General features: G+C 34.1%; 3 protein-coding genes and 1 pseudogene across 56 annotated transcripts; 2 read left to right on the top strand and 2 right to left on the bottom strand.

Moving 5' to 3' along the window:
* The first annotated feature begins 746 nt into the window (after positions 1-746).
* Positions 747-4,878, top strand: LOC109129394 (uncharacterized). 50 transcript variants are annotated; one of them, XM_087492101.1, is made up of 22 exons: positions 747-816; positions 948-1,071; positions 1,163-1,210; positions 1,309-1,377; positions 1,467-1,521; positions 1,612-1,684; positions 1,786-1,858; positions 2,042-2,073; positions 2,152-2,214; positions 2,290-2,409; positions 2,562-2,623; positions 2,768-2,813; positions 3,000-3,083; positions 3,172-3,241; positions 3,334-3,406; positions 3,516-3,549; positions 3,639-3,674; positions 3,828-3,910; positions 4,036-4,123; positions 4,316-4,417; positions 4,523-4,584; positions 4,728-4,878. In XM_087492101.1, exons 2-6 carry the CDS (start codon positions 954-956, stop codon positions 1,640-1,642), a joined length of 321 nt encoding a protein of 106 aa, XP_087348227.1. In that variant the 5' UTR covers positions 747-816; positions 948-953; the 3' UTR covers positions 1,643-1,684; positions 1,786-1,858; positions 2,042-2,073; positions 2,152-2,214; positions 2,290-2,409; positions 2,562-2,623; positions 2,768-2,813; positions 3,000-3,083; positions 3,172-3,241; positions 3,334-3,406; positions 3,516-3,549; positions 3,639-3,674; positions 3,828-3,910; positions 4,036-4,123; positions 4,316-4,417; positions 4,523-4,584; positions 4,728-4,878. The 50 variants fall into 50 exon arrangements, 47 of the variants coding, with proteins under 47 accessions (XP_087348227.1, XP_087348228.1, XP_087348221.1 ...); XM_087492102.1 differs by having other exon boundaries at positions 2,290-2,442; XM_087492095.1 differs by having other exon boundaries at positions 1,947-2,073.
* Positions 4,879-4,916: 38 nt separating this feature from the next.
* Positions 4,917-7,624, bottom strand: LOC104754116 (calcium-dependent protein kinase 19). The gene is made up of 9 exons (XM_019237483.2): positions 7,162-7,624; positions 6,659-7,004; positions 6,355-6,498; positions 6,083-6,235; positions 5,877-5,992; positions 5,633-5,800; positions 5,415-5,542; positions 5,238-5,337; positions 4,917-5,154 (listed from the first exon to the last, which is right to left on the bottom strand). Exons 1-9 carry the CDS (start codon positions 7,579-7,581, stop codon positions 5,056-5,058), a joined length of 1,674 nt encoding a protein of 557 aa, XP_019093028.2. The 5' UTR covers positions 7,582-7,624; the 3' UTR covers positions 4,917-5,055.
* A 3,950-nt stretch (positions 7,625-11,574) lies between these two features.
* Positions 11,575-12,525, bottom strand: LOC104752848 (protein S40-6 pseudogene; annotated as a pseudogene). Its single transcript, XR_015584854.1, has one exon. The product of XR_015584854.1 is annotated as a protein S40-6 pseudogene (transcript).
* A 3,046-nt stretch (positions 12,526-15,571) lies between these two features.
* On the top strand, positions 15,572-20,323 carry LOC104752847 (putative GPI-anchored protein At1g61900). Of its 4 annotated transcripts, XM_087492079.1 has the most exons (9): positions 17,302-17,419; positions 17,540-17,751; positions 18,160-18,288; positions 18,395-18,976; positions 19,059-19,304; positions 19,428-19,439; positions 19,542-19,685; positions 19,783-19,827; positions 19,933-20,323. In XM_087492079.1, exons 2-9 carry the CDS (start codon positions 17,676-17,678, stop codon positions 19,998-20,000), a joined length of 1,302 nt encoding a protein of 433 aa, XP_087348205.1. In that variant the 5' UTR covers positions 17,302-17,419; positions 17,540-17,675; the 3' UTR covers positions 20,001-20,323. The 4 variants fall into 4 exon arrangements, with proteins under 4 accessions (XP_010473411.2, XP_087348206.1, XP_087348205.1 ...); XM_010475109.3 differs by having other exon boundaries at positions 15,572-17,751; XM_087492081.1 differs by lacking the exon at positions 19,428-19,439.
* The last annotated feature ends 530 nt before the right edge of the window (positions 20,324-20,853 follow it).

Below are 20,853 nucleotides of genomic sequence, written 5' to 3'. Positions count from 1 at the left end.
AAACAAAAACAGCAGACGAGGGGATTGAGAATTATAAACCAAACCGTAGGAGGAGTGAGAATTCAGAAGCCAGGGGAGCGTATGATCATAGATTCGCTACCAAAAGACGTGCAAGAAGAACAAATCAAAAACAAGTTAGAGACTCGTGAAGAATAATAATAACAGAGCGATCGATGAGAGAGACGAGACGACCAAACCCTAGAAAATTTCACAAGCGATGAATGATCGGAGTTGAAAACAACATCATCGCGTCGTCATGGACCCGTCGGGATTAGAAAGTATACCACACCAGCTTCCTTTTCAAGTAACGAAGGAGAATTAAAAACGAAAAAAAAAAACAAAAAGATGGAAGATGAGCGATGTGAGTAGTAGTGGAGCGTTATATTTATAGAGAATGTAGTATATGTCGGTCATGATTTAACCTACCTATTATTTCCTTTTCTATTTTTGAACCGTTAGATTTATTAATCTAGGCTTATAACACGAATATCTCCAGCTAACGGTCGCATTAAAAATTTTACGAAACAAAAGAAAAAGAAAAGGAAATTGCCAGCTGGAATTTGTAGGTTTAATGCTGATAACCGTTAAAACATAAATGCTTTAGATCTGGACCGTCTATAACGAAAAGGAAATATTGCCAGCTGGACAAAAGAGTCAAAGCTTGTTTGACTACCGACTTAATCTCAACCCGTTAAAACATGAATAAGATTAGATCTGAGCCGTCTATAAATATAATAATGCGCTCTTCTCATTCACATCTTTCCTCACTAATTTTTGTTTTCTTCTTCGTTCGTCGTTGCTCTCTGTAGTGTAAAGAAAGTCTCTCCGCAAGCTCTCGTTTTTTATTTGAATCTATTATCTATTTGATTTTCAATTGCATATTTCTTTTCTAGGGTTTGATTTCTAACTTGTTGTTGTGTTCTTTTTTTTTTTTTTTTTTTTTCAGGTTTTGGATGATGATTTTATCAATCGATGACGATGGCTTTGATGGAAACGCTTCTTCTCTGTGTCAGGGGTTTTCTTCCTCTGACTCTCTAGTTCAGAACATCATCTTCACTCCTTCGTTTCGTTGTTGGTGACATTCTTAAAAACTACTTTTTTTTCTTTAATCGATCATTGGGTTTTTCTAGGGTTTGGTTTCTAACTTTTTTTTCTTTTTCAGGTTTTGATGATGATGATGATGATGGCTTTGAACACGAACTAGTCTCTGGTGTTTTTCTTTGAATCGAAACAGTTGCTTTTTTTTTTTTTTTTTTTTTTCTTTCTAGGGTTTTGGTTTTTAACTTGTTGTTCTGTTTTTCTTTTCAGGTTTTGGATTATTTCAGGTATTGGATGAGATCAGTGATGGCTTTTTAATGGACGGTCTTCATGGGTTTTGTTATTCCTCTTAAGTCTTAATACATCTTTTACTTTTTTTTTCTTCTATATATAAGTGAATTAACATCTCAGTCTCTCTTTTGTTGCAGATCGTGTGATGGCTTTGACTGATCTCTGTCACTCTCATTCAATGTTGCTCTTCAGGTTTTGGTTTCTAAGTTTCTAAATTGAATCGTTCAAGGCTTTTTATTTTTTTTCATGTGATTTTTTACCTCTTTGCTATTGTTATTTCAGGTATTGGATGATGCTTTTGATCGATCAGTGATGGCTTTGATGGACTCCTTCTTCTCTGTGCTACGTCTTCATTGTTGCTTTTGTTCTTCCTCTTAAGTCTTAATTCATCTTTTACTTCTTTTTTTTTTCTATATATAAGTGAATTTTAACATCTCAGTCTCTCTTTTGATGCAGATCGAGGAGGCACCTGGATTACTGACTGTGTGGGAGGTTCAAATAGAAAACATTGTGGGAGTTTAATTTTCAGGTTTAACATTATGATTTCTGCTCATTTTAACTTTCAGGTTACCTTAATATTGGCTATTGTTGATACTCTGTTTCTTGTGTACTCCGAGATGTTCTTGATGTGTACACACACATTCAGATGAGAGATGCTCCACATATTCTTTCCTAGACGAGGGTTTTTTTTAAGCTTTGTCCTTTGATGCAGATCCTCGAGGCAATGGTATTACTGTACATGAGGTTTGAATTTATAATCCCTAATAATGTATTTTTGTTTTGGTTCCCACTAAGTAATTAAATTTATTGTTCGTCTTGCAGGTGGTGTGTTTTAGTCCAATTATGATGGAGGGAGCATTGCATTCCCAGTGGTTTTTGTCACAGGTAATTTTAATTTGTTTCACTTAATATATATATATATAAGAAATTCTTATTATTGACTCTTATTGTTTGATGCAGTCTGCAGATGCTATGATGCCAAATTAAATTACTCGCAGCTGCAGGGTGTGTTCTCAGGTCACAGTCCAGGCACTATTATTGCTTTGTTGAATTGAAATTTATCTTCTCGTCTAGAATCAGGTATGGTGCGGTGGTGTGTGACATTCTTCTACGGTATGATTTATATAACTTGTCGTTGTGTTGTTGTAGATTCTATGATGATGGATGATGCTATGGTCGATATGGCTAATTTGCTTTTTCTTTCTTTTTTTTTCTTTTCTAATGTCTATTAGGGTCACTGCTACTAAGTATGGGCTCCTCTGATGCACAAGGCTGGTCATGTGGTTTATTTCAGGTACTTCCTCCTCTTTCCCTTTGGTATATGTCTGCTATTTTAAGTTTTGAACTGTGCCACATCAGGGACTTTCAAACATGACTTGGGAGTTTCAAAGAGAAAACACATTGTGTAATTTAGATGTCAGTCTCTCTTTTGATGCAGATCCTCGAGGCACCTGGATTACTCTGTGGGAGTTTAACTTTTTCAGGTTTAACATTATGCTTTCTGCTGTATTTAACTTTCAGGTTACCTTAATATTGGCTATTGTTGATCCTTTGCTTCTTGTGTGTTCCACCAACAACTATACCACACCTCTATATACAAGGCTAATTGTGGTTTTTTTCTTCTGGTTACATGTTACTAATTACTTGTTGTTTTTGTTTTGTTGGTTTAGATTTGTGGAGGAGGAGGATCTTAGGATTGACCGGTGATGGCTTTGACTGATCCTTATCACTCTCATTCAATGTTTCTCATCAGGGTTTGGTTTCTAAGTTTCTAAACTGAATCGTTCAAGGCTTTTTTTATTATAATCATGTTATATTTACTTCTTTGCTATGTTATTTCAGGTATTGGATGATGCTTTGATTGATCAGTGATGGCTTTGATAAACTCCTTCTCTGTGCTAAGTCTTCATGGGTTTTTTTCTTCCTCCTTAAGTCTTAATACATCTTTTACTTTTTTTTTCCCTATATGCGTGAATTAACATCTCAGTCTCTCTTTTGATGCAGATCGAGGAGACACCTGGATTAGTGACTGTGTGGGAGGTTCAAATAGAAAACATTGTGGGAGTTCAACTTTCAGGTTTAACATTATGATTTCTGCTGATTTTAACGTACCGGTTACCTTTAATATTGGCTATTTTTAATATTCTTTTTCTTGTGTGCTTCTTGCTGTGGACACACACATTCAGATGAGAGATGCTCCACAAATTCTTTCCTAGACGAGTAATTGTTCCTAACATTTGTCCTTTTTAACTTGTTTAATTTTGTTGGTACGCTTAAAACTGAAATTTATATCTCTCCCTTTGATGCAGATCGTGGATATCTTCTCGTCTATCATCTGTTTAGAGGTAAGGTTAAATCTTCTTCTTGTTTTTTCCCCTAATGACTTTCAGAGATTTGCTATTGTTGGTGATGTATATATGAGTGATATGTTCTCTCCTATTCATTTTGTTTTTGTCCATACTACCATGTGTCTAATAGATATTAAAATGTATCTTTAGGTTTCAGACGATGTCTCTGATTTTGTTTACAATCCGATGATCATCTCATTCGTTCCTACTCAGTTGTGAAATCTTCGTCTACGGTTTGGTCTTTCTCTCTCCATCAATTGCTTTAAACTCTCGCTCCCTCTGTATGTTATTCTTCTTCTTTTTAATCTCTAACTACATATTTTGGTCTAGTAATTAAGTTTATTGTTTGTTTTTGCAGGTGTTTTGTTGGAAGCGAATCATGGAGGCTCCACTCCACCCGCTTCTGAATTGTCAAAACTCATCCTCCTCCTCCTCCTCCTCCTACGGTTTGATTTTACTTACTTGTCCTTGTGTTGTTGTTTGTAGATTCTGGTTGCTGATGATCCTATTATGATGATCGCTCTCACTGATTTGTTTTCCCTCCTGATTTTTTACTTTGGTTTTTTTTCTTTTCTTTCTAGTTACTTACTAATTACAGTACTTGGTTGTTTTTGAATTGCTTTGTTGTTTTGATGCAGATCGTCGTCACAGTCCAGGCACTAGGATTGCTTTGTTGAATTGAACTTTATCTTCTCGTCTACAATCAGGTATGGTGCGGTGGTGTGTGACATTCTTCTACGGTATGGCTTATATAACTTGTCCTTGTGATGTTGTAGATTCTATGATGATGGATGATGCTATGGTCGATATCACTTATTTGCTTCTTTTTTTCTAATGTCTATTAGGGTCTCTGCTACTAAGTATGGGCTCCTCTGATGCACAAGGCTGGTCTTGTGGTCTATTTCAGGTACTTCCTCCTCTTTCCCTTTGGTATATGTCTGCTATTTTAAGTTTTGGACTGTGCCACATCAGGGACTTTTCAAACATGATTTGGGAGTTTCAAAGAGAAAACATTGTGTAATTTACATGTCAGTCTCTCTTTTGATGCAGATCCTCGAGGCACCTCGATTACTCTGTGGGAGTTTAACTTTTTCAGGTTTAACATTATGCTTTCTTGTTTAGTGAATGAGGAAGACGAAACAAAAACCTTAAAATCGCAATAACAAATCGGTTCAGTTTTAACCGAAGTTGGTTTACAAAATCATCTATGGAATTTGGTTAATTTAGGATTAAAAAAAAAAACCAAAAAAATTATGGACAGTTTATTATTATCCAAATTACACTGGAAAATTATGTACTTTGACAAATTTTATAATTTTCACACAAAAAAAAAAAGATTTTATAAAGAAACAAAAGATTTAGGAATGTATGGTCCTCCTCAAATGGATTGAACCAACTTCGATTGTTGTGATTTTGATGAGCAGCTGCAGCTCTTCTTCATCATATTACAAAACTCTTGATAATTAATACTTCCATCCTTTTTAAAAGACAAACAAAAAAAAAATGAATTAGAAAATTTGAATAATATCAATTTAACCAAATTATATTAAATTGACTTACATTATCAGCATCAACTTCTGAGATAATCTCTTTGATCATAGCATCATCTCCCATATTATACTCTTTCATTGCTGTTTCTAATTCGTGTCTCGAAATAAACCTACCAACACACATATAATGGTTCATCCGGTTTAAGTCTGCTTTATGAGTTTGGTACATATCGGTTTTCGAACATACCCGCTATTATCTTTATCGAAATGTTGAAAAGCTTTGAACAAATTCTCCTCTCTTTCTACTCTGAACCGGTTCATCGTAGCTGAGATGAACTCAATGTAATCAATCGTACCGTTCCCATCGACATCAGCCTGATCCGAAAACAATAACCAAAATTAATCTAAATCGGTTTATTAAACAAGTTTAGAAGAAAAAAAAAAGAACACAAAACTCTCCCTTACATCTTCCAAGAGTTGCTTAACTTCGGTTTCGGTTAACCTCGAACCGAGTTTTTCCAGTCCGGATTTCAGTTCATCGTATGTGATTGTACCGCTCTTATCAGTGTCCATGTTTGCAAACATTGTCTTGAGACCCTTTAGTTCCTCTTCTTTGAGATTTTGCGCAATAAACTAAAACCAAATCAAACCAATGAATCAAAAAACCGGTCTAATTTCACCACTAAACTGAATCTTGAAAGATACTTACTTTCAATGCAAGCTTCTTAAGCTTATTCATAGCCCGGAGTTGCTTCATCCGCGACAAAACCGCGCTATCAATTGGCTTATCAGAAGCTTCTCCACCTTCTCGTATCCACGGATGTTCTAAAGAAGAACCAAAACCGGTTCAATTTCCCTGATTTTAAACATTTAACCGAAACAAAACAGAGTATATATATACTAGTAAGGCTTAACCTAGGACTTGAGCTGCAGTAAACCGTTCTGCTGGATCATGTTTTAACATGTTCCTCACCAAATCCTTAGCACTCTCGGAAATCGATGGCCATGGTTCCGACTCAAAATCAATCTCTCCTCTCAAAATCTCCGCAAATATCCCCTTATCACTCTCTGCACACAATAACCAAAACTGTAAGACCTAGTACTAACTACTAAACTAGAGAAAACACAAAACCAAACCAAGTGGTTCAGTTTCTTCAGGGCACAAAGGTAAGCAAAGATCATTTTACCGGCCCAAAATGGAGGAGTGCCGCAGAGAAGGATGTAGAGTATAACTCCGGCGCTCCAAATATCTATTGCTTTGCCGTAGTTTCTCTTCAGAACTTCTGGTGCAACGTAATATGCACTTCCCACAATGTCTTCGTACACTTTCCCTGAAAACAAGGGATCAGTTTCGCGGGTTTTAGGCAAAACAGAAACAGAATAATAGTTTCTTGAATAGGAAGAAACAGCGTAAAGATCGTTTCTTAGGTTGCAAGAAAGAAAGTTTATCCCATTTATGATAAGCATATTTTTCTCATTTTGGCTAAATACCTTCTTCGATGAAAACTGAGACACCAAAATCAGTAGCTTTGAGCATTGAGGAAGCTTCATCTGTACCAGATAACAAGAAGTTTTCGGGTTTAAGGTCGCGATGAATCACACCCATGAAATGACAAATCTGTACTACTTTAACCACACTTCTAGTGATCTCTGCGGCTGCTTTCTCTGAGTAATGCCCTCTTTTAGTGATCTTATCAAAGAGCTCGCCGCCTTCGCAAAGCTCCATTACAAGATGAACACTTTGTCTGTCTTCATAAGCTCCTTTGATCTCAACAATGTTTGGTTGTCCTGATAAGTAATGCATTATCTGTATCTCCCTTCTTACATCTTCTCTGTCCTGTCACGTCAAAATCTATGGAGATTAATACTCTAATTGGTAACATGTCATAATTGCTGATCATTGCATAATCAGCAATAATGCGGATTACCAATCATAACCAAAAATATTCAAATTAAAGCAATGTAAAAAATATGAGGGTTTATAAGATTCTTGCCTGAGTTCTGATGAGTTTCCTCTTCAAGATGGATTTACAAGCAAAGTTCTTGCCTGAAGAGATCTCTGTACATATATACGTTATACCGAATTGGCCACGGCCTAATTCGCGACCAAGGTTGTACTTCTCCTTAATGTCTTCAAATGGTTTACCTAAGATCGGTTCTGGTTGCTGCAAGTTGCTTTGTTTTGGATGATTCATTAGTTTTTGTTTTTCTTGAGGCTGAGGAATTGGAAGTGGAAGTGGTAGTTTATGAGGCTGCACCACGATTTGGAAAGTGGCTCTTGGAGCTGTTTGTCTTTGACGAGGTTGTTGTTTTAGTGTTATTTCTCTGCTCTGTAATTCTGTGTTTTGTTCTCCGTTATTGTCTTGTTTTGGTTTCTTGAGCTTCTTCTTAAGATTGATGCAAAGACATGCCATTTTTATGTTGTATTGAAGAAGGAAATTTTTAGGACATAGCCTTAGATGATGCGTTTAAGCTATTTGTTGGATTTAATAACGACACCTAAGCACGTTAATGTAATATGTTCTATAAGTCAAATGTGAGATACAAATTTTATAAAACCAAAAAGAATATAAATTTTAACAGCTTGCATAATTTTATTCTTATTTGTTATTATATTAAAATTATTTTCGTGTGGTGTCTTTGAAAATTTCCAAGGACACCAAGAAAATAAAATAGTCTAATGTTCATACAAAACGAACAATTTAATGGCGCCTTTTTAAGTGGCAGGCATGTTATCAACGCAGGAAGTCTCAAACGTGACATTTGGTTTTCTATTTTGGTGTTTTGGTCTTTTAACTTCTAGAAATATGGGTTTTGTGAGTTTTTCCTTTTCACATATATATATATCATGTCTGCAAATCCAGAAAAGAAACCACTAATGTAGCGTCCTCCAGTTCCCTATTAAGATTTTAAACAGTGTGGTCCAAGATGTCTCTTAAGGTATTGAACAATGAGACATGAAAACGCCAAAAATCAGAGGGTTCTTGTGGTGGGGACTAACCTTGGAATAATATAAAGAGTTGACTTGGAGAAGGAGAGATGCACCATATATTGCTTGGAGTTGTAACTACTCTTTCTTTCATCTCCACAAATCTTTATAATATGTTTAAATACAAATATGTAACATCAATATTAACGCTTAACAAACAAACAAACAAAAACTCCAATTCGGATTCATATTTGAAAAAGGATATAGTCTTTTGACTGTTTGCTCAAAAGTACAACCTATCTAGATTCATACTCAGAATCAGATTAGCATTTGGCCAGATTCATCGTTGTTGTATCTAAACGTAAAACATTGTTGCCAACCTATCTTGTCATATAATCATCTGAAGGAGATACGTTAATCGAGCGCTCACAAGGGTTCACTTGTCTTTATGTCTTGATCCGGTTTATGCACAAGAGAAGTTTCTGTGTTTGAAACCCTCTAACAGAACAGAGGTTCTTCTTCACATCTTGAAACCATTCTCTTCATGTGTCTTCTCGTGACAAACCTGCAGCATAATAAATTAAGAAATTGGTTTTGGTGGTGAATTATACAAAAAAGGTTTTTGCACTGAAAAAAAATGATATATAGAATACAAAGCATAAGGCATAAGCTTTGTTGAAGCTTTAGGTGACATATTTGATGATTGAAAACCATTGGCTCTTTGTAAAGATACTCTTATAATTCGGATGTATAATGTATGTTTAGAATAATTTTTTCCCTAAAAGATGCAGTTTAAGTAACTATATAAAGTTGTTTGTACAAAAAAATAAAATAAATAACTATATAAAGTTCTTCGAGAATCTAATTACAACTATAGAGCATCAAGTCGATGAACGTATAATTGTTATTATAGAGAATCATATCAAACACTAAAATATATATCTTACTATAAAAATGTACAATACCATTTTTTAACTTTGCAAGTAACGCAGTAGTGAAATTGATGGACCTAATATTAATCCATTATTATTGCTAAAAGACTATAAGAGAAACTCTAGAGCGTTTTTTTTTTTCCTTAAATTAAGTAAGTTTCACTTTCGGAAATCTCTATTTTCTGGTCCTAACACTTGTCAAAAAAAGGTTCATCTAATTTTCTGTCATACATTTGTGGGATGTAATTGATCTCTCATCAGTTTTCTTTTCTTTTTTTGTGCAACGTCATCAGTTTTCTTTTCTAAAACATAATATTTTCAACAGAAACATGTCCGCAAAAAAAAATATAATTAAAGATTCTAAATTATTATTAATTGAACGGTGAATAGAGAGGTTGGGAAGAGACATGAGAGCATGAAGAGAACTCTCTCTATTCAAAGGGACTTTTTCTGAAAAAAGGCACAGTGACAAAAGAGCCAAAGAGTCCCCAAAACATTTTCGACAAATTTGCCTCTATCATATGCTTTGACACAACAGTCTCCAAACTCATGTCACTCACTCTCATTGATCACTAATTCACTATTATACCCATTACTCCATTGTCTTCCTTAACATTATTAGGTATTTGATATACGATTCGATAAGGTTTCGGTTTGTTTATAAAAAAAATTGTTTAGGAAAAGAAATGAATTCCCATTAATTATGGTTCGAGTATACGTTAAAGAAACGATGTATGCATTTCACACATATTATAATTGGCAAGTGTTGAATCTATAGTACCCATTGAAATACGCTTCAAGGAGAGACATTGATCAACTATAGTTGGTTTAGAAATCACTTGGAACTTATAATAATCAAAGCGTACTAATCAAAACTACGTTGTAGGATCAAGTGACAGTATGATATGGCTAGTTACACGTAATGTTTGTAACTTGTAAGCATAAATATCCACTTTACTTTGCATATGTAACTCATTTAGTCAAAAGTGAATGTTGGGTCGGTTTGTGTATATGGGGGACTGGAGGAGTTACACATATTTGGACATAATAATATTCTTCTTCTCATATAACCTAACAAAAATTCCTATTGTAACATTAAAAGATTCATTTAAACTTAGTGGGCTACTGAGTTCTATATCATTTTTTTTCTTATTGTAAGGATAATTGGCATATTCCCAGAATATTGGTTTTGGTTGTCTTGTCATAATCAAACCATATGTTGCTATTAACTTATATTTGCATCTCACTACAATATTTTAAAGATATTCAATTAAGGAAAATTAGTCAAATAAAATGAAAGAAACACAATTGTCTAATTATGTAATTTAGAGATATTTTTCTTATATTAATATTGATCATGAAATTTTATTATACATATTTTAAATATTATACAAGCATAATACATTTTTCATCAATTTTTTATTATTGTCTAGAAACTAGAAGTTTGAATACCATATTCATATAAATGTTTTGGTATGTTGGGTTTGATTGGTAACAGAAAAGAGTATATTCCATACTACAATAGTATAGCATTACCAATCAAATCCTTTAAAAATTGTGTAAATCATCGGTTTTCCTCTCACCATCATCTCATATCATTTGAGATTTTTTTCTTTAATAGTTTTCTTTTTTGGGTAAGATAACAAAAGATTGGAGAAAAGAAATGGAGGAACTGGGGAAGGAGAGAATATGAGATGATGTCCAAAAAAAGTTAACAAAACACGTTACCATTTTAATTATGTCCAAATGAAGATTTATAAAATGTACCCTCAGAGCTTTACAATTTCTACAGTTGTTAGACATATATGATGAAAATATATTTTTGTAACTTACATTGATTCGTCTTATTCATATTATAAACAACTCCATTTGATATATGAAATATTTAGATAATATGGTAATGTTCGTGCATCGCAAATTTACTGAAAGCGGTATTCTCAAATTATTATTTTTTTTAATATCATAATGATCTACTTAACAACAAAAATGTCAAAATTCATTAATTAGTGATCCATTAAAAATTATTAATTTCAATGTATATGCTAAGCCATTGATTCACCATCATGGTCTTAGCTGATAAAAAGACAAATAAAACTAAAAAAAAATAGTGTCTTCTTCTGGCTCGTGAGTGCCCACTTTGAAGTGGATTCTTTGGACTGTTTACATAAATTATGTTTCAAGGACACATCTGTTCTTGTTATCATACAACTTCCCTCTCCACATGATATCAATTACTTAATTTGATTATACCTAAAGGCTCATTAATAATCTCACATGTATTAATCAGGTTATTAAATTTATATGTAAGTAAGCCTGGAGCGTTACAATATTTGAAGACAGCATCTGATTCTTCATAAATCTGAATTTAATCATGGAATTAGAATTATAATTGTGGGAAATGGGAATAAAATAAAACTACTTGTTACTAATTTAGTCCAGATGATTTTATCTTTTATATGTCGTTTTCTTCTATGTTTTTTAAAACTCATGTTGCACTTATGATTTATGTAATTCCCAGCTAATTAAACTAATTAAAGACAAAATTATTTCTGAAATTTAATATATACTTATAGACAAAAACAACAACATACGAGGAACTTGAAATTTCGGCCTCGTTCATTACAAAAAAAAAAAAAAAAAAAAAATTGCAAAATCACAAAATTACTTCTATACTGACAAAAACAAGTAATTTTAATTATTACCCAAAAAAAAAACAAGTAATTTTAATTGAAATCTAAAATATTAATTAATTTATACTTTTAGCCGTAGAACCCTGTTTGGCTCCAAATCGCGTCACGAACGCGTCTTAGTTCTCTGCCTTTGAGAGTCCTTCCGACGCCTTCAAACACCGACGCGCCGACGTCTACACCTCCGATTTTCCTGCTCCGTCGTGCTTGACTCTTAGCAACGTACTCATGCGGCGGCATCATCCTAGACTCCTCTTCATCATCGTCCTCGTCCAACTCGTGTATCGACTCAACCGAGTCGACTCGGTATATCTTACTCCAGTCCGGCACGTTTACCGGCGCAGACGACGCCAGCTTCCTCCGGTTTTCATCTCCACCGTCGTTTATCTGATGCACGATGATCGGCGACGAAGACGGCGGCGGCGCAGCCAAAGAGCTCTCGAAAGCCAGCGACAACCCTCCCACGCGCCCGTTTTTTCCCAAGGTAGCGCGTAAGTTCCACGCGTGGTATGCTTCGTCTGTCTCGGCGGTGGTGTCGTGAATGACGGCTGGTGACCAGATGTCTTCCTCGGCAAGCTCTAGTTCGTCGGTGACGGAAGAACCGTGACTGTCACCGTAACCGTAGCTTCCAAGGTATCGTTCGTTTCGGCTCATCGTTGTCGTCGGCTTACGACCCTTTGCCATGCAACTGCTTCACCCTCTTCTTAATCTCTAAATTTAATCACTGATTAGTTTCAATATAATTACTTAATAAAAAAAATTTAACCATTAGTTTAGGGTTTAATTAATTAGAGATTTTGCTATAAGGTTCACACCGAGTGAAATGAGGAGGTATATATAGCATCTTTGAGCAGAAGACTACAAAAAGAATGTGACAGAATATATTATATTTTAAATACGGCACCTATGTTATGTATTTCTTACAAAAGTATCCCTATATTTAATATATAGAGATTTAAAACCCAATATTCGTCTTTTTCCAAAACAACAAAAAAATATTATTGGATGATCCTATAGCTACATTTAGCACAAATATAACTAAGTTAGAAGGCAATAGTTTTTTTTTTTGCTATGCTGAGGATTTATTCCAAATATTCTTATGTTTTATTTTCGGTGTCGTTTTAACACTTTTCACACAAAGTTTACTTATTAATTTGAAACTTCTTTATGTTTCACATTTCTATTAACATAAATTAGGGACTTGTCTACAATTATATTGAAATCATAGTCTTTTAAATTGTATATTATTCTAACACAACATTTTATGTAAAACTGTATTTTTTGTATGAAATCATGTAACATTCGCAAAACTTAAAGAATTAAAATTTCATATTGATTTGAGATCAAGTGTAAGAAAATTAATGAAAATATGAAGTTTTGCATAAACAAACCTTTGGAATATGTTGCAATCAATAAATGTCCTTAATATTCGGTCATCTTACAAAAATCGAATTTTAACTTCAACCATCTGTTTTTTTGTATTTTGGTCAAATCAAAAGTGGAATCTATATATATTTGTGTTTATCAGTTTATGCAACTTCAAAGGTTATTAAGTATTTGGTGTATTAATAGAATTATTGAATAACAAAAGCAAGAGAGCTCCACTTTGTAAAATCTGTGACGTACTTTGGACAAAATATAGAGACCCCACTCTGGTCACATTGAACGGCTGTGAATGAGAGACAATAGTATCAGACAGGTTTTCGTAAAATAGCAGTTACAACTTACAAACTTACACATTATTTTATTTTTTATATATTCTATCCAAAAGTAGCAATCGGATAAAATTCAAATATAAATATATAGTTTATATTAACACAAAAATATTAACAAAAACAACTACACTACAAATGTTGATCAATTTACACAATTCTTTATATATAGGGTTTTTCTCATTAATTATATCATCAATTATTGTGCCCAATAATCTCGTAATACACAAACTGAAGAACAGTCATCTATTTGCATGTGTGCAAAAATACATAAAACACGGCGAACTATTCGATTTGCATTATTTAATTTGTTTCTTTATGCAACAACTTAATTTAGACATTTCCACAATTGTAGTATTTATTTAAACATTTGAAAAGTTACGCAAAAGAAAATTATTTAAGTATATAAACACATCAGTGTAATTTGAGTTAGCAGCTTATCAAATTCATTTCAACCAGAGAAAAAATTATCAAAAAAATATTTTATTATAAATAAACTTAAAATTTTATAAACTTGTATTTTTGGATGATAACACATACAGCTACTGCGTACGTTTTTGTTACTAATGGATGGAGTATATTCCAAAAAAGTTTGATGAAAATTACTACAAAAGCTAAAAGAAAAGTAAACTTTTCAATTTTGTTTGGTTTCAACAACAACGAAAGTAATCGAGTAATTCACATATCTAATGAGAATGCTTGAAACAAAGAAAAAAAAATGTTGATATTATACTTTAACTTTGAAGGGAACTAATTTTGAGTTTATGAATTTTTTGGTGTCAGTGTAGTACTTGTATTTTTGTGAGATGAAACGGTCAGTGTGTTGTTATCACTCAGTGTCCCACAATAATAAGCCCCACGACAAATTATAGTATCAATGTATATATATATTTTTATATATATTATGTATCTTCATAGTTCATATTTCACAATAGTATTTATGATATTTCTTATAGATTGTAAATATATGAAATTGCTTTTAACAAAGATAGTCCCTAGGCATGCATACAACTATACAAGTGCAAAGGATCATACCTAGCTTTGTTTTTAGACGTACCAAACAATTGAATTGATCTTGAATTCTGATCATATATATAGGCTTTACAGATGCCTCGTGGATCTCTGAACCAAAAGCGGGTCTCGGCTGGGTCTTTATGGACCATCATGCTCGGATCATTCAGCAAGGTTCAGATCTGGCCACACATGTTTCTTCCCCTCTGATGGCCAAAGCGATAGCAACTCTTTCTGGGGTTGAAGTTGCGATCGCTTCGGGTTTCACTCACCTTTCGATCGCCACAGACTCTCAGATGTTAGTCAAGGCCTTGAATATGAAGATCCACTCGAAGGATCTTCACGGAATTCTCCACGATATCCTAGATCTATCCAGTCGTTTCTCTATTTGCAATTTTCGCTTTATCCCTAGAACCCAGAATCGGATCGCAGATGAATTAGCAAAGAACACTCTCACTTTGTCTATCTCTTGTATGTGAACAGTCGGTTTGTCAATACAAATTTCTGGTTGTCCAAAAAAATATATATATTTTTGAAGGAAACCATAAATAATCTTTATTTCAATTCAAGAAAAAAAAATCTTTATTATACCTTTGGTTTTAATTTTCCTTTTTACATTGATGCTCATATTACATTTTCAATTACTTCACATTTTATTTTTCAAAAGAAAACATAACATCTTTGTCCTCTTTATCCCACATTTTGTAGAAATTGGAAAGGCGTAGGGATCCTAGTCCCTCCATCTTGCATTGCTTTATTCTATTCATTAATAGTCGTAAATTTAAAGTACAAGAGTGGTTGCAAGTGCAACTAATGAAAAGACACCATTTTCTATTGAATAATAAATTTTTTTTGTGTGACCTACAATTCTTTATGAATTTTGTTTGTAGAATCTTATCTTCATGTTAATAGTAATACCATCTCTAGTGACCTGCAAACATAATATATCTTTCACCTGCAAACATATATTAAGTAATACCATCTCTAGTGACCTGCAAACATAAACATAACTCTGCCACTCACCCATCGGCCCAAATATTTTTTGCTTGATCGACTTTTTTTTTTTCCTTTTTCTTTTTGTTTGAAAACAACATAGATGATGGATTTATGTTTTTATTTATGGATATAATATAGCTCATGTTGGATTGGACTGGCCACTGATGGAGCTAAAGAATCCGATAAAACTCAAAATTCCATGTATGGACAGCCTGACGGTGTTTAGTGTTCTCGGGTGCGGGAAGGTCATGCTCGTTACTCAACTTTGTGAGTCTGTGACAACGAGGATATCAAATGTAAGTATAGTCATATTAATTCTTCAAAATCTTCCAAAACTTGTCGAGGGCAAAGCGAAAACATATGTGATTTTTAAAAGTAACTTTTATAAGCGACAAAGTAAATGACAATATCTTAGCTCACTCACAACCTTACATGTCTATTTATGTTTGAAAAAGAATCATAATCTCAACTGCCATAACCAAATCCAATAATTTCAAATGACAAAATTAAAATAGTACATTGAAGTTATACATTTTATCTATAGAATATTGGCATCACATCATAAAAGTCTATTATTACTACTATTAATTAGTCCGCTAATCATAGAAAACCATATAAATGAGCAGACTAGCCCTATTAGGATTTAGGATGATGGTAAGATTGAAGTGTGTGATGCCAATTATTTATACCTTTCAAGATAAAAAGACTCTTAAGTTCAAATCATTTTTGGTTTTATCTCCGATCCTCGCTCTCATCTGTTTTTGCATATGTTATGATTTTGATTTTGAAAAACAAATACTCCTTTGTCTCATTTTACAAGATTGTTTTTTGGCTAAAAATGTTTGAAATGTCCCACTTATCAAATTGTGGGCATTGTGAAGCCCATTAATAGTCCCAGCTCCAGCACAAATGCGCTCTTATCTTCCATACCAAAAGCAGCAAAGCACGGCTCCACTCACGTGCCATACCCTACGCGGCTACGCCTTAAGCACAGTCACATGCCATCAGTGTTCCATTTCTTCAGCACGACGAAAACTATCAGAAAGTAAAAAACCTCAATAAATATATTTATATATACTGTATGAAAAAGAAAGCTAGAGTATTTATCAATTTACAGTTTAAGGAATAATTTACCGATTATTTTTTCTTCGTATATTTTTCCCTAAACGACCTATTTTTTGAATTTCGTAATTTAAAAGTTGACTTTTGATTAAGATTTTGAAATAAATACACTCTAGATAATCGTGTATGACTTTTGCCCATAACTCTATTACACTAGAGCTAGATCCTTAAATGTCTGAAATCAATACTAAACACTAATTCATCTACACTACTAATTAACTTTTGTACTTTGTAGAATCGATTAATTTATTATACTGGTTGCAGTTATTCCTTAAAATTATGGACCAAAAAATTTTATAACTGAAAATTATGGGCAAGAATGTAAAAGAGAGTTATTTATTTAATGTAACAACATATTTAGTTGAAATTAAATACAACCACAATAATAGCCTTACTTTATATATATCACATATCTTTCATGTCCCAAAGTCACCAAGTTATAAATGCTACATCACACAAGAAAACCAGTTTGAACCGATCTAAACCAACGGTTTAATAACAGTTCCAAATCCACTGATTTGGCTCGTTATGAACATTTAAATCGAATAGATACCGGTTCTACCGATTCGTATTAGTAGCTACATTAAATTGATTCCGGTTTAATAATTAATGAAAAATCCGGTTAAGATTCCGGTTCGGGTTTAATTTCCGGTTATTAAAATCCGAAGAGAGAGAGGAGAAAAGGTGGGGAGGGAATTAAATGGGGTGGGAGGAGTAAATAATAAATGCTCTCAAGCGCTCTCTTCTCTCTTCTCTCTTCTCTCTTTGCTTCTTTGACAACAGACTGTGTTCATTGCTTGTGGGGTCTTCTCTCTCTCTATTTCTCTGTGAAGACGAAGAAGAAAGACAGCTGTTTCTAAAAGGTTTCCACTTTGTTTTTGTGTTTATCTTCTTCTTCTTCTCTCAACCCAAGTTTTTTTTTTTTTTGGGTGTGTCCAAATTTGTTCTTCTTCTTTGTTCTGTTTCTCGGACTTTCTCATTAGTGGGAAAAAGACAGAATCTCAAAATAAAGACTTCATTTGTCCAAAGTCCAAAGCTTTTTGAAAGAGACCATAAGAGACAGAGCCTTGTGATCTCTCTCTCTCTCTTTTGGGGGCTCGAGGAAGAAGGGAGTAAATAATGAAGAGAAGGGCTGAATTTGAGATGGGTTTGTTCGTGGTTCTTCTTCTTCAATCCATGCTTCTCTTCTCTCTATGTGAGTTTTGATTTCTCTTTGCTTTTTTATTTCTTTCAATTTGGGGTTTTTATGAAAGGGTTTAGAATTATATGTTTCTAATTATGTTCGTTTGATAGATAAAGTTTGAATCTTTAGCTGAGAACTCAAGTTGATTCGATTCAGATTTCACTTGTTTTGGAACAATCTACTTGTTTATTGTGATGGGTCATTGTTAAATTTACCTTATTTATGTAGAAATTGATTGAATTTGTGGAGAAAATGTTGAACTTAGCTGGGGTTTAGAAGCTTCACCGTGTTTAGGTTAGGTTACTTAGATTAGGGTTTATTATAGATGCTCTAATTCTTCAGGGTTTTTGATCTAGTTTAGGTTAAACACAAATTTGGTAGAAGAAGTGTGATGATTTGATTACCTTTTTATTGGTTTAGGTTCATCTGAGAAACCTGAGGAGTTCTTACCTGAGATATCACCAGATACTTCCCCTCAACCGTTTCTTCCTTTCATTGCACCTTCTCCAATGGTTCCATACATAAACAGTACCATGCCCAAACTATCAGGTTTTGTTCTTGTTTTATAACCTGATCACATCCGTCTATTGTGATTTACCTTTGGTATCTATGTGTATAGCTCTTTACTAACCGGTCTGGTTTGGATATTTTTCAGGGCTTTGCTCGCTTAATTTCACTGCTTCCGAGAGTTTGATTCAGACAACTTCACACAACTGTTGGACTGTGTTTGCTCCTTTGTTAGCCAATGTGATGTGTTGTCCTCAGCTAGATGCTACACTCACCATAATCCTTGGTAAAGCGAGCAAAGAAACCGGTCTTCTTGCTCTAAATAGAACCCAGTCTAAGTACTGTATATCTGATTTAGAGCAAATCTTGGTGGGCAAAGGCGGTTCAAGTCAGCTTAATAAGATCTGTTCTGTTCACTCGTCGAATCTCACCTCTTCTTCTTGCCCTGTAATCAGTGTTGATGACTTTGAAAGCACGGTAGATACAGCAAAACTTCTTTTGGCTTGTGAAAAAATCGATCCTGTGAAAGAATGTTGCGAAGAGGTTTGCCAAAATGCGATACTCGATGCTGCTACGAATATATCTCTTAAAGCATCTGAACCTTTAACGGATAACTCGGATAGGATTAATGATTGCAAGAGCATAGTACACCGCTGGCTCGCTACTAAAATTGACCCTTCTCGGACTAAGGAAACTCTCAGAGGATTAGCAAACTGCAAAATCAATAAAGGTAAAAAGCAATCTGATTTTACTTTTTTAAGTTTTTGATTTTGGGTGAACATTTTCACATTGTTGTGTATATTTGGTTTCAGTTTGTCCTCTTGTCTTTCCTCACATGAGGCATATTGGCGGTAACTGCAGTAACGAGTTGATTAATCAAACGGGTTGTTGTCGTGCAATGGAGAGTTATGTGTCTCACTTGCAAAAGCAAACACTTATGACCAATTTGCAAGCTTTAGATTGTGCAACCAGCCTTGGGACTAAACTACAGAAGCTTTACATAACTAAAAATATATTCACCGTTTGTCATATCAGTCTCAAGGACTTCTCTCTTCAAGGTTTTTACTTTATTCCCTCAGCTTCTCTCTTTTTTTTTACACCCCTTAAAGTTCATAATACATCTTTAACCCGTTTGTTTATCTTAACGTGCTTGATGATGCATTGTGGTTGGATACAAACAGTTGGAAACCAAGGTGAGAATTGATTTCTTGGATTTTTATTTTCTTGTTCATCATCTCAAAAACCTGAAAACCATTTTTTTAACTTGAATATTTTTGTTCTTTTTTTGTTTAAAGAATCTGGTTGTTTGTTACCAAGCTTACCATCTGATGCGATATATGATCAAGACACTGGTATAAGCTTTACCTGTGACCTTAATGACAACATTCCTGCTCCGTGGCCTTCATCTTCTCAATCCTCAGCCTCTACCTGTAAAAAACGTGCGTAGCTATCATATTCAGCTTCTTGATTTCTGACATTTTGCTCTCTCTTTTTTTTTCTAAACTTGCATGCAATGTTGTTTGGTTCTTTTTACAGCTGTTAGAATCCCGGCTCTTCCGGCTGCTGCATCCTCCCAACCCCGTAAGTTTTTTCCATCTTACATACTGCATAAAGAGAAGAACATTGTCGGTTCTTTCGAGTAATCTGAGTTGTGTATTCTCTTTTTTATTTTATTTTATCTCTCAGGTCTCTATGATGAGGGAGTGAAACGTTTGGTGATCTCTGTAATGGTTCTTGTGATGTTTCTGTCATAGTACCAGAACCAAACCGGATCGAGTCCTATATCAGACCGGTTCACTAGTCAATAGCTGTTCTTTTGTATATCAAACCGGTACAGTCACTGCGGAAGTCGTATGTTGACATGATCGGTTCAAGTGTTTGGGTTGTTGAGGTATAAGTTTCGGAAGTTTTTATCTTTTTATTGATTCATGATTCTTGAAAAAAACCTTTTTAATGTAAAGAGAAAGGACGTGTAGGGTTTATCGTAAGCTTTCTATATATTTATTTTCCCTACATTGTAATTTTCATTTAGTTATAGACTTGAATAATTTGTTTACTAAATTCATCGTTCTGAGAATTTGTCTATGCAGTAATTTTGTGAAAAAGTCGACTTTAAATGGTGCATATAAAAGCCTGGCCAAAGATGATTGAAATCGATAATATGTATAGTGGTAGTCGTCTCGGGCTCTCGGCAATGATATACATAAATAATCTCACTCGTACGAGTAAGACCGTTCATGTTTCTTAGCATCTCTTTTAAGACCCACAATTCAATTGTTTTTTGTGTAAATTCAATGAGTACGGTGAATAGTTAAAACAAAGATGGTTGGTGATAGTTTAACAAATATGGACCCAAAAACATTTGTACTCCTTGATTAAACGGTTCAGATCTCACATCGAATCTTTGGTAACCACCAATCACTCATCCTAGTGCCTGGGAAAACACCATAATTCACAGCCGGACAATAGTTTTGGGACGGTGATGAATGTTACATCCATTACGACACGGTACCAACTCTCAATGTGAACACTTTATGTTTAAAAGATGAAGCATGTCAGTAATCATACACGTTTTCGGCAGGCCCAATACTTTATACTAGTCATCGA

Source organism: Camelina sativa, chromosome 16 (genome assembly GCF_030686135.1).
Source record: "Camelina sativa cultivar CO46 ecotype springtype chromosome 16, ASM3068613v1".
NCBI classification, from domain to species: domain Eukaryota; kingdom Viridiplantae; phylum Streptophyta; class Magnoliopsida; order Brassicales; family Brassicaceae; genus Camelina; species Camelina sativa.
This window is presented reverse-complemented; position numbering and strand designations above follow the sequence as displayed.